Here is a 14,077-nt window from a genome sequence, read left to right as displayed (position 1 = left end):
TCGTTTTACATTTGTTCCACCGCGTAACAACGTCAGTCTAATTTAATTCCAGCAGACTGAAGATACAGTTAAGGTATACTTAATAAGGTGTGATAGTTTCCTAAGTAGTTAGAATATATTTCCTATAACCTGAAAGGAAAATTCTAGAGGAGGCGAACTTATGAGGATTACCATGTTTAATATTATATAGCTTCATATGATATGCCACGATGATTTTACTTCATATAATACGTAGATAATTATATTACTATGAGAGATATCTTCGCATCGTCAAACATTTCAATAAATATTTCTGTCATATACGTGACGCAAGATGAATCCTTTCGTCGAACGGATTCGTCTTACGGAAAGGAACTATTTTCTCTACAAAATATCAAATTAATTGCTGTGTGTGTAAAGGTAGATATATATATATTGTATGTATATATATATACATATATATAGAAAAAATATTGTATGAAAAGTGTGAACACTTTGTACGAAAATTTAGTAAATCAGAATTTACTAAAATTAAAATCGTTACGAGAAATAGTTAAATGGCAATACTCATTTTTAGAATTGTTAATATGATTAGTAATACAAAGAAATCAATATCGTACAATCAATCGCAAGAAATTTTTGTCATGCAAAATAATATGCAATAGGTACATATTATTGTAACATAAATTAATATACCAAACGATTTAAATAAAATAAATAAAGTGTTAAAATACTAAGCTCAATACATAAAAAATATAACTTAATAATAATCAAGGAACTAACGGACCAAGCTCAGTAATCGTACTAAATAATTTTTTTACAAAATGTTAATAAAACAATATAATTAATATTCTAAGCGTAGTCAAACATTGTCAAAGATCATAATATTGCAAAACGTTTTCGATCTATCAAGAAGTCATTCTCAATGCAGTTCTTCTTTTAATAAGACTCCTTATAATTTCATGAGAGACATCACTTCACATCATTTCTAAAAAAGTTTAATATTTGAACTTTTTTAGTTAGAAGTATCTGTATCAAAATGATATTTGATAAATTGGAAATAAGATACGACGCGTGCATGATAAAATTCGTATAGGATAAATAAAAAAAAATATAAAAATACTAGACTTAATATATGAAATAATTTGACAGTAATTAAGGGATTTTCGTAAGACTCATGAAATTATAAGTTTTGTTAAAAGAAAAACTATTATCTGTTGAAAAAATGAAATCTAAATCAAAAATGTTTTACGATATTGTGATCTGTGAAGTATTTAACTGCGCCTAGAATATTATATTGTTTTATTAATTAACAATTTGTCAAAAGATTATTTAGCACGACCACCGAGCTTGGCTCATTAGGCCTTTGATTACTGTTAAAATGAAATAAATCTCTTGTTACACTACGAGAATATATTTCGTAATTCGGCATCTCAGTTAACTTGACTTAATTAGTTTCTGCAATTGATCCCTAATGTTGTCAAGAGCGTACGTGATTATTTCCGACTGTTGAATCAGCTTCGATGTACTTCCCACAAGATTCGCAGTCCAGCACAAAGCTTGATTGGTAATTAGCAATTACTATGCAAATACAAGTGCAGCGAGAGACAGTGAGAACGCAGATGCGGCAGATGTATATTTGCTCAGAGATATTTATCATGATTATTCACACATGCACAATACGTGCAGAGAATTTTTTCGAACACCGTGCGTTGTAATTCCAATACGATAGAGGGATGCATAAATTTCTTCGAAAAGCGAAACTTGGAATAAATAGAAATATATTGAAATATATAATCGAATACGAAATACTGCAACTTAATTTGCTTCTCTTGTTAAATGAAAATATCATTTTCATTCAATAAGTTTTTTTCAGTACTATATAAAAATATTATATCAACGTTCTAATAACTATTATTATCACCTTCGGTTTATGTAGGAATAAAAGGTTACATTACACTAACTAAACAAAAAGTATTCATTATCCACTATCCTGAGGTCAACTGTGTAAAGAGCACATTCGCGTCTATTATAAAAACTTTCTTATAACACACTATAACTTTAACGGTAACTGAAGTTGTTAATAAAATAATTTCGAGAGAGAGAGAAAAGTTAAAAATTTAATATTATCAGAATCTAATCAAACTCAGTTTGATTCAAATTCCATATGTTTGATTGATACATTTACATATATATAATATATTCATATGTATTTAATATTTAAACATATTTGTCTTATACTTTTCGCTTGCGTTTTCCTGTTTTTCTTCCCATTTTGATTCCCGAAATAATATAATTTAGAAGAATCTATTCACAATCGGTTTTTTAAAAAATTTTCTTGGAGCAATTTCTTTCGAGCTTATTAAATATCAAAATTAATGAGATTCTAAAATCAATGAGAAAACTACGATTCTATTCAAATCGCATTTTGTGAGTTCCACGCACATATCCTGAATTAATCTTTTCCAACATGCAACAGGCGCGGTTGAATGCAACGCGGAAGTAAGCTTGCATGCAATCGCCGTGCGAATGGGTGTACTATCAAATGGAGCATTACATTTGACCACGGTCTATTGGCGGTCACGGCGGGAATTTGTCCGGAATCCAACGTCAGCTCGCAGACCCGCACTAATTATTTCAACAATACCACCGCTTGTTGGAGAATTTTGCGACGTAAGTGGTCCAAGCTGGTACGAGCTTTTATCGATTGTTCCCGTGAGACGAACTATTATACGTAAACAGAAAGGTACGTTTCGGCTGACGAGCAGTTTACACGTGGACTAGGAACGTGCAAATTGCTTGCCATTGACAAAACATACTTACAGTTGATCGATAAAAATTTTGACAAAGTTTTTCTTATGATATAAAAAAAAATTATAGAAAATGATTAATTATTTTCAATTAATTAGTTTCAAATTATAAGAAAAACAATTTGGAAAAATGTAAAGTTTCTTAAAAAAGTGATAAGGTAAATATACTAATTAATGGACAAGTTAGTGAACATAACCCAATTGCTCGTATTGCATGAAATGATAAAAATTTTAAATATTAAGCTTTTAATGATATGTACAACTCTAAATAAATTCATTGTTTATAAAAATGTAACAGGATAAATTTATTTAGAGTCGTACATATCATTCAAAAGTTTAATATTTAAAATTTTTGTTATTTCGTCCATTAATTGAGTCATGTCCATTAACTGGTACATTATATCTATTAATTTTGAAAATCTAGTGTCATTTCTCGCATATTCGTTGCACCAAACTGTTGATCAATTTTATTCATGACAGGAATGTTGAAAAGATCTTCAGAAGAGAATTGCAGATCCATTTATTATTTTCACGAAGATATCGCGTGCCTCGCGAATCCCCGTGCTACGCATTAACATTTCTTGTCAGAGAGAAACGCGATGGTCGGAAAATAGCCGATAAGCTTGTACCGTACTGTAAAGAACGGCTCCATGGATCTTAAGCGCTCTCAAGGATCGGTACACCTACACTTCGAGTACATCCATTACAGCTCCCCATTGAAACTTGCGTGCTATACGAAATTTAGGAGAGTGTACAAACTTCCCCTTTCTGATGGCGGAACGTTCTACCGCAGATATCGATGTCGTATATGGGCCGATCGATTATTTTCAGGGCACGGTAATGTATGGAAAGTGGCAGTGCCATTCTCTTGTGCGAGATAGGAAGAGGCCTCTGGAAAATATCCCTTCGATCTAAATTCGTGTAGAACAATTCCCGAGAAATGTCGGAAAAAACGACAAGTCGCGAATGGTAGAGTACATTCCACTCCCTCATCAGAACGCGAATCTCTTGAGGGATCGGCCGCGAGCGACGGTCGGAATTTCTTGAGAGATGGAAGACTTCCGCGCGCGCATACTCCAAGATCGTGATCACTAATTACATTGTTACACGTTAGCGGTGGTTAAACAAAGCTACCCAACGAGATACGAGATATTCCGCATGGCCGCGTTTCGAGATTAAGGCTCGCCGATAATCTGCAAAACATATACAGACATGTCGGGAAAATTTCGTTCACCTAAAAAAAAATCTCGTTTCACCAATATAATTAAAACGCGATTTTCATCGCGATGTATTTTGTGGAGAAGATAATATAAGTTATAAAGATCAAATATCGCGAGTTGCTGTTCGTAAAATAAGATATAAATCATATCTTTTCAGCTTATTTGAACTAAACTAATATAATAAACTTCATGTGTTGTAGCTTTGGTGAAACTGCAATTTTCTTGCGATGCTATTATTGAGGGCGCGTTCTCCCGACGGAGTCGAACATTTGGACTTCGCGCGATATCTTAAAAGCATTGTTGGAAGAAAAGGCGGAAAAGTAAAGTTTTTCCCAATCCAAATCCGATTTATACCATAGATCCGATTGGATTTGGTGTACGAGAGCACTCGGAAAATCCTACAAAATTTGAAGAGAAATTTCACTTCGTCAAATATTTTGAGGGTCCTAAGAGGCTCGAGGTTTCTTCAACATTTCCATAGGCTACATTCGGATTTCACACCTCAGTACCCCCATGTATCATTTTATTTTTGATGTTCACTGAAAGTTAAATAAAGATAAAATGATATATGGGGCCACTGGGGTAGGAAATCCGAACTCTAAAGCTCTAGACTATGGGTTGATGATTACGATTGATGGCTCCTCGGTTTTATTTCGGCCAATCACGATGCAGCGAATCCATCGTGATTGGCTAAAATAGAACCGGGCAACTGTCAATCATAATCGTCAACTCGTAGTCTAATACGTTAAGGGCATATATCTCGTTAGTTCATTCGAATTCAAAATCGCACAATCTGCTTTAACTTCGAACGAGCTCTAATTTTCGCAAATATTTGTTCCTTGAGTTATGGCCAACGTTTAATCACAATAAATAAACTAAGAAAATTTTAAACATAGAAAAATACTAAAGATAATACAATATCAGTTGTGACTAATTTTCCGTTATAATACGAAACTATATACATGGCATAAATATAATAAATATAAAGGGATTGTTTTTACACATTTGCAGCAAAATTTTGAACTTATATCTCATTGAAATATACCTATATATATAATTATGTAATTTATATCAAAATTATATATCAGTCGCAATACTTATTATTTTTTTAAAATAACGTTTTTTAAAAATTATATAAAGTATTTTGCTATTTTGGATAAGGAAAATTACATTTAATATAATTAGTTAATAATATCTCTTTAATAATTATGATAAATGTATGTTGTTCATCATATACGATTTTCTAATCAGTGTTTATGATTCAATGACCAATTCATTTTTCGAATTAAGACAACTCCGTAGAGACAGCTTTTCAAACTTTTCTTGGAAATGTCAGTCCAAGCGTATCTCGCTATTGAGTTCACAATACGAGAAACTTTCGCAGTAAAATGAGAGCTTGAAAGACGTGGCTGTCATCTCCTCGTGGGAATACACATTTACTACATCTGTTTTTGCGAAACAGATCGACGACGTAAGCGAGACTTGCCGAGAACTTACGGCATCTCCTCAAGGGACGGGAAAATTTGTCCGATGAAAATTCGGTCGAAATAATCTCCGGCGTGCCGGTGAATATCAAGGAGTTCGAGGGAATTCCACTTCCATGGAAAGGAGAATTTCGCGGACGTCCAGTCGCGACGCGTCTCCGAAGTTCCTCGATGGAAGATTCGAAACTCCGGCAATCGCAAACTGCAGAAACGTTCCATACAGAAATTAGACTTCCCTTCCGCGTCGTATCGCGACATTAAACTCCCTTTCGACCTCAAGAGAATCGAATAGTCGTGGACGCGTGACTTTCTTCCACAAGCTACGATACTTGAGCAACTGTAACTATATATGAAACTATCCACTTTTGATTGCATTGTGAAAGAAACTCTTCCTTATTTCGTGCGAAGACGTTGATGATACTCTCTACGTGGGACAGCTGCGTCGTTGGAAAAGTTTTTAATGCACTTTAATCTCACGAAAGAAAGCCACACTTAGGACATTCATTCGCCATAATACGTACCTAGAACGAGTAAAAAAAGATCACACTGATCTCTGAGTACTTTTTAATTAGTATTACGCTTAGCACTTTTTAACAAGTTCGTATTTGCATAAAACTTGATATTAATGATGCAATTTATAAGATCGTGGTCTAGTAACTCTATGTATTATTTCACGTTTATTTTCTACTTTTTTCTCGTATTCGTGTTGAGTAGATGACTATTTTTGTGAACAGTAAAACTTTGTTTTCAAATTTTTTATGCGCATTAATATAAATTGCTACATTTCTTTACAATTTTCTCGTTATGAACTCCTATTATTTCTTTACAAATTGCTCGTTTTCCGTTCGTTAGGATGTATATTTAGTGGCTGCAAGTTCAATTTTCAAACTGGTGTTTTCTGAATAACGAGATACCTCGCGAGATATGCATTGTGAACGTAATACATGACGTTATGATATTTTGCGGTCCGTCAGGTACAAACAAAAACACTTAGTTTCTAATGTCATACAGAAGTTTTAATGAGCAATTTGTTGGATACGAAGGGAACGTATGTACATCAATTTGTTTACCATGATATCAAAGAATCCAGTCAATAAAAATTCTTTTCAATTTTTAGACATCGTCTGCTATAATAATTAATAAACAATTATAATGACTTTTTACTTATTAATTAACTTGAATTTAATTATAGTTATAATTTAATATAGCTATAATTTAATTACAGTATGTGTCACATAACAAACATTCATCATGGTTCGTATTTTTCGATATCACAGTTCTTTGTATCTATATAACATATATAATTTTCGCATTTGAAATGAGTTTCGTATTTCATTGCACGCGAAACATTAAATGCACGCAAGATATTCTGCTCCTAACGACGCGTTTAGAGAAAATATCGCGAGATAGAAGCATTTTAAAGACATTTCTGTAATTGCTCCTAATGGACTGACATTACAGAATAATTTCCACCACCGAGAAACGATGAACATTTTTATCTCTTTACGATTTGAAAATTATTTCGAAAATTTCGGATCGCAAACTAACCGGAACTTACTATGAATCCCGAATCTGTTTCATCGTGGTAGCTTACATTAATAAACAATGATCAAACTATAGTGAGTAAAGTTTCAGTGGAAAATTGAAAAATGTTCGTGATAGTTTCCGGATATAGAATTCTAAAATATTTAATTCCACTCTCGAAAGCACGAACAAACCGGCACATGCAGCGATGTTCACTACTCTCATATCGCTATTCTTCCAAAAGTTTGGTCTTTCAGTGAATTAATCGCGTCGATTCCAAGTTGCGATCGTGTCCAAATCGTCTCTCTTTCTCGAACAATTAGGGATTCTAAGTGAGTACCGGCCTCGGCTGTTCAAAGACGCTTCTTAAACTTCGCTCCGGTAATTTTTATGAATCGTCATGCCCGCAGAACTCGGCGATCCCGGCGTATTTCGTGACGAAGAACTCAGCGTCTATCTTTTAACCGCTCTCCCACAAAATTGGATTTCTACCACTACGGAACTACGCAATTTTTGTACTCGTTCTTTTTCATAGGAAAAGAAGTAAATTTATGCATATATTTATGAGTTCTATACGACTTTGTAACTTACTCCTTACAATGCACAATTCTATCGATATGATCTCTTATAGAGATCATTTCAGTGATCTCTATCATTTCAATAGAAAATAAATTTTTATGCTTATAATTATATATGAAAAATTTGTTGATTTGGAGATTAAATTATGATATTCTTATGTATTTTGACGCTCGGAAACCAAATCTAATGTCCAAATTGCTTCATCAGGTCACAATTTTTTTTATCAATGAAAAATAACTCGATTTTCCAGTATTTTTAGAACCATTTATGGTCAGACTTTTAATATGTAAACTAAGATAAAAAAGAGAAAGTAAATTCAATAATATGCAAGCTTATAAAATTAATATGCAAGTCGATAGGTTAAAAATATTGGAAAATAGAACTATTTCCCATCGATGAAAAAAATGTAATATGATTGAGCAATTTGGATCGAGTTCGGTTTCAGAGCGTCAAAACGTAAAAACATCATGGTCTAATCTCCGAATCAAACATTAAATTTTATTTTGTGTATCTGTATTTAGTACTATGATAGCTCTGGCTTATTGCTTTTGTAAAATCTAGAGAATAATAATCGTTGTGTTAACTCTTTGCTGTCTAAATTATTTCTCACAAATGAGCGAAAATCTAGTATTTTGTCTTTAATTCTATCTAATCAGTGAACATATGAATCATAATATTTTTATTATTTAGAAAAACTTATAGAAATTAAGATTTCAAAAATATAATTTATTGATCGATAACAATCGTACTGATTCGAATAAATTATGCGAAACTTTTGCAAAGCTATATGTCGAGTCCAATTTTGACAAGGACTGCAAAGAGTTAATAAGTTTAATACTAATTATAATACTACTATATCGCTGTCTTATCTCAAAAATAACACAAATTAAAAAACGCTATTTTCGAGTTACTATGAATGATTTATATATGTAATCATTATCTTACCAAAATCATTAAAACTAAACTAACTTAACTTCACTTCATAAAAAATCAAAATTGTTCACAAAATTCAATAAGAGTCGATTTTTAAAGATTGTAAAAAATAAGAAAAACGACATTTAATCATATTGAAAATACATTCTTTTTAATTAATGAAATGATTTTATGATATATTGAAAAATAGTTTTTCCTTTTTACTAAGAAACTTCACTTTTTAAATTGTGCTATATTTAAAGTAAGGGAGCGATATATCGACATCATAAAGTTTCTGTTTTATAGTCAGATTATATTGCTACGTGCCTAAAAGTTTCTAGACTTTTAGAAAGCTTTAATCAAATATTGCGACCTTCAAGACTGATATAAAAAAGCACTTTGAAACTTGATAAATATAAATAAATTTTTACATTTGTATATTAAAATTATTTAAAAGGCATCATTAAATTCTTGATATTTTAGAAATTATAATGTTAAAAAATATATTGCAGTTTCTTCGGAAGATAATTTTCCAACACATGTAAACAATAAAACTTTTAAAATATGAAGCTAACTAATTCATGTAATGTTTAGCGTAATAAATATAAATTATCGCCATTTAAAAAATTCTTCAAAACGTATGCGTTTATAAAATATAAATGCATGTTTTAAAAAATTATATTATGAATAATTATATGCACGCAAAGGTATATTATAAAATAATTATGTACACACGCGCGCGATGAATTTGAAAAAATTCAGTTAGTCTTTTATATTTTGTATGTATGAATATCTCTAAGTCAATATTAAAGATTTTATCAATTCTATATATCCTATAGCGATTACGATTAAGATAAAAGCATGCAAATTATATCACAATATGCATATAAGCGATAATCTAAATTAAATATAACGAGGACAGGTATTTAACTTTCTTGAGTATTTAACTTTCTTAACTAAAAGACGTTTTCTGCCTTTTCTGTAAGCTCGGCCTATATTTCCTTCAGGCAATCATTGATAATCAATCTACCGGACAACGCGATAGGGAAATTAGCGACGATAACAACCAAAATATACGAGAACCTGTTGCAGCGATAGAAAAGCAGCTCTCTCTCAGTATCCCGTAAAAATGATTCACGAAATTCTCCATAAAGTTCCGCGTCATGCGTCTCAGAAAAGTTTCGAAATTTTGAAACTCACTTACGAAGAATACTTGGGAAGTTCGCGAAAATCAAACCGTCAAAATCTAATTCCAACTTCAATTTGATTCATTCCTTTCAAATAAAAATTATCATTCTGTTCAATCGACGTTATTGTTCGCAATGCCTTTAATCTTTAATGACCTACTTCGCTGACGATGGGTTAATTTTTTGTCCATTTATCTATCGTCAAATTTCATGAAGGTAATGCATATTTTTCACGTTGTGTTTCACGAGACTCACCGAGCTGATAAAATTGAGCTTTATCATCCTCTACCTCGACTCGGTTATGATTCTCGCACGATTACGCCTTCATGCCTTGTAAATTAAAATTTCCATCGTCGACGTTATCTTACAAGTTATTTTTACCCGCGAACTATTTTACCGGTGAACGAATCGATTTTCTCGACAGACTCGGCATCAAATTTCACGATGTTAAAAACGGCAGCGTAATTTGCGGTTACAATTTGCGGGTCTCACGAAACTCGAGATGCAGCGGTATCACACTCTCGATACATAAAACCACGAAACAACTGGTAGCACATGAGAAATTATTTTTTCTCGGGCACAATTTTTGGTATCGTCTTTTAATGGCACCGTTTTTTCTCAGCTTGGCGAAGAGGGATCTCGATTTTCTTCATTCACTTTCGCTCTTAGAAATAACTCGATCATACTTTCGCGTCACGGCACGAAACACGTGAAATTTTATGCCGGTCGTTCACATCACTGCGTGATACTCGCATAATCGCGTATTCGCACTCGGAAGTCTTTTTCTATTAGTTTTTCCATTTTTCCTAAAATCGGATTCTTCATGTAGGTCGAGGTATCCGCGAGGTAGGGAAACGAGGGAAAGGTGAAAGAAAAATTTAATCATGCTGTTTCGTGCTGAAATGAAATGAAGAACTAAGGTAAAAAAAATCGCCGACACTCATCATGCACAGGGACTATCATTTGAGTGTATATTCACGATTCTCGGCGGTCGTCCTGTTAACGACGGGATGGTAGTGGTAGTGTCTGGGTACATCGTCGCTCACCTGGGGTAGAATCATGACGTGCGGCAGCTGGCGCGCCTCGCCGCGCACTGACTCTCCCGCAGACCCGCACGCCCCCGAGAGCGAGCGACGCGTTCCCTACGGCGCGCGCCCTCAGTCGAATCCACCCCCGCCAACCCTCTCAGCATCCACCATTTCTTGTACGACTTACCCCGTAACGCCACTCTCTTTCTCCTTCCCTCTAAAAGAAGAAGAAAAGAAAAAACCCTTCACGAGGGTGAAGCGGCTACGAGACTATGTCGGACGAGACATACGGCGATCGCTTTCGCTAAAGGCAACTATAATTGCGGTTCCAGATGTAAACGCGTTCAACTAGACGGAGAAAAGATTTGCTGACTAAATTCCGCGAAATAAAACGAGAATATAAAATAAACGTACATAAAAAATACATAGAGGTAGAATTAAGAACCTCCTCTTTTTTTGAAGTCGATTAAAAAGATGAATATATTATACAGTTTGAAAATGTGTTAAATTTAATATTTAATTATATTTGTCTTAAACAAGCCATTCAAATTTTTGTGTCAATTTAATATAAGATGAGGTAAAAGTATCGATTAGGGAACTAAGCTCCAATGACATTGTCCTTGACATATGTTGTCATGACCCTGATTGACTTCCAACAAGTTTTAGTCGTCGCTTGTTCTTCGTTAAAAAGTTATTAACAAAAAAATTTGAAAAAATAATTTCTTATTTCGGCTATATATAATATCAGAAACTATTACATATATAGTACAATGTGTGTAAATAAATATCATTATCAAGGTTCTTATATGCACGCCACTGATCCGTATAAATTATTGAATCAAGCAAGATATATTTTCGTATAATTGATAAGAGAGTGCTACTGGATCGATTTGATACAGGTAGGATGAAAATGTGTTTGGTATTACGTTCAATACCACCAAAAACCCATTGTCCTTCAATTATACGACCTTTATTGTACTTTCTCTTGCCAACTTTTGCTTTGTCTAATTCCACAATGTGGCCATTTCCACCAACTGGTTTCTGTTTATCGAGAATCCATTGTTGAAGTAACTAAAATTAATTTGATGATATGAAATAAAATGATATAAAATACAAAATATTTAAGTATATATGTTATGAGCAATGAAATTTAGAATTTATACGTAACGATCAATATTTATTAAAGCAGGCATTATCGATATTGATACTATAAATCATATAATTTTTGTATAATAAATACTTTTTTCTACTTCACAGATTCGAAAATCCTTTTCCAGGATTAAAGTATACGCATTAATACGTGTTTGTGAGGTAGAATTTATGTCGAGAACGACCAAAAATTTCGAAATTGATATATTTTACTATTTCTTAGTGTAACATGGCGTCTCAAGCTGTCAAGTGACAATATTTGTTTGATACGAAAGTTTCGCAACCTGTACTTACGAAGTAGTGATCCACAAACACGTAGTTTGCACGAACAAATAACGTCGAGTTCTTAGAATTAGTCTTAGACGTTTTATCGCGACGAATTTGTTATACGAAAGTTAACACGAATGTGCGACTGAATGTATCATAGGTTGCGTGAGATATTAGTGTGGCAGTATATAAAGACATGTCAGTGCGCTGAAAAAATAGCGACATTTAGTGACTTTGTCGGAGGTCGAGCTTCGCTTTAGGATCTTCTTAAGCAGAGAGATGAGTTGTGTCATTCTTATCGCGTTATATGAAGAATAGCCCACATGACGAAAAAACAGAGTAATGGCATAAAACGATAAAACGCATAATTTTGAATGCATTGCACAATCCCGCGTTATACGTGTATGAACGATCCATCATTTTTCACGAACGATTTTGACATGGAAGCGGGGCGGCTATAAAAAGAAGGAATGTCTGATAGACTCGACGCACCAGAATTTTTAACACTTGCTGTTCTTGTATTGAAAGATATGACATATTACGTACACACAAAAAAGCTATAATCACGTTATATTCGAGTACGTTAAAAGTTCGAATTCAGCGCTAGATTTCGGGAAGCTCCATAACATATTCGTATCGGAACTATTCGATAAACTCATCGAAGTGCTGTCGCTCACAAAATGCATTCTAGAGTATGTGGTATAAATCCACGTCTCTAAGGTAAATCGCCGATACGTCACACCGATCTTTCCCATGGAAAAAGCAAGGATCACTGGATGCGCGACATCTACGCGCCGATAGACGGATAGACATTTTCCATCGTGCAAAAAAATGATATATGTCTTTTGTAGTTACGCAAGATTAACTAGCGATGGGAATATACTGTCTCACAGCAAATTTGAGTGATTCGTCTTACTCTCAATTACGAAATAAGACAATAATTCGATTTAAGGGTGTCGCGACCGCGACATTTTTTTCGTTCAATCAAAAATTTTCGCTGCGACGCGAAAGCTTGTTTCAAAAGTATACCTAACGAAAAAATGAGCCAGCTTTATTCGCCTGCCATGAGAAAAAAATTTAGCTCTATGTCAAGTCATACACTATGAATTGATATCGGAAACATTTTCTCAACGAACAAGTACCGACACGACGGTCGTGAGACATTGACCCGGAATCAACAATGGCATATAAATCTATCATTCAGAAATTGACATTTCTGAATGTTGAAAATAGTCTGTTCTATTTAATAATTTTCCACTAAAAGAAAAGTGTTTGATATTTATAACCGCTTAATAAAATAATTATAGTTCCATTTTTATTGTTACCATTATTATAGTGTTAGTAATAACAATTATATATATATATAGTCCTCAAGAATATATGGATTATAATTTTATAGTCGTTTTCGATAACCATATTGCTTTCTCAATGTTGAACGAATAAAAATTTGCAGAATTGCAGCATTTTCGAAAATAAAAAATGCAGACGATGAAGATTTCTCACAGTTAAGGCTGTTGTCTATTAAAATAGAGTTATAAAAGTCAACGTAATTAATTTAGAATATTACTTATATAACAAAAGACGATTTCATTCTTAATAAATTTCTACAAAATGCCAAGATTCTTCCTCTCTGATTATCGTTGGCACGAGAAACAACCGTCAACAATAATTATTCAAATCATAATAAAAAGACAATTAAACCAAACTAATTAAATGGGATTTAATAAGATAACGATACACGCACTGCTTTTTATTGAGTGAGATAGATTGAGTGACAGATGACGATAAATTAAGATTAAGGAAAATTATGAAAGTGACTGCCACACTGAGCAAAAAATATCTTAATTTCAAAGAAATATTTCTTTGAAATTAAGATACTTTTTCTTAGTGCACTGGTTCTAAAAATTCCGAATGTACATACAAGTCATGACGCATATC

At 33.2% G+C, this 14,077-nt stretch overlaps 1 protein-coding gene across 2 annotated transcripts in view; it reads right to left on the bottom strand.

The window, feature by feature from the left end:
* The window catches only part of Dop1 (dopamine receptor, D1), a 112,644-nt gene extending 101,868 nt beyond the window's left edge, over positions 1–10,776 (bottom strand). The window contains exon 1 of one of the 2 annotated variants that reach the window (XM_018455490.1): positions 10,742–10,776. In XM_018455490.1, coding sequence (XP_018310992.1) covers positions 10,742–10,756 — 15 coding nt within the window. In that variant the 5' untranslated portion in view covers positions 10,757–10,776. Of the gene's footprint in view, positions 1–10,674 lie in introns of both variants that reach the window. The other variant, XM_018455489.1, reaches the window with a different exon arrangement.
* Positions 10,777–14,077: the final 3,301 nt, after the last annotated feature.

The sequence above is a fragment of the Mycetomoellerius zeteki genome, unplaced genomic scaffold (genome assembly GCF_001594055.1).
Source record: "Mycetomoellerius zeteki isolate Tzet28-1 unplaced genomic scaffold, Tzet1.0 scaffold481, whole genome shotgun sequence".
Taxonomy (NCBI): Eukaryota; Metazoa; Arthropoda; class Insecta; order Hymenoptera; family Formicidae; genus Mycetomoellerius; species Mycetomoellerius zeteki.
This window is presented reverse-complemented; position numbering and strand designations above follow the sequence as displayed.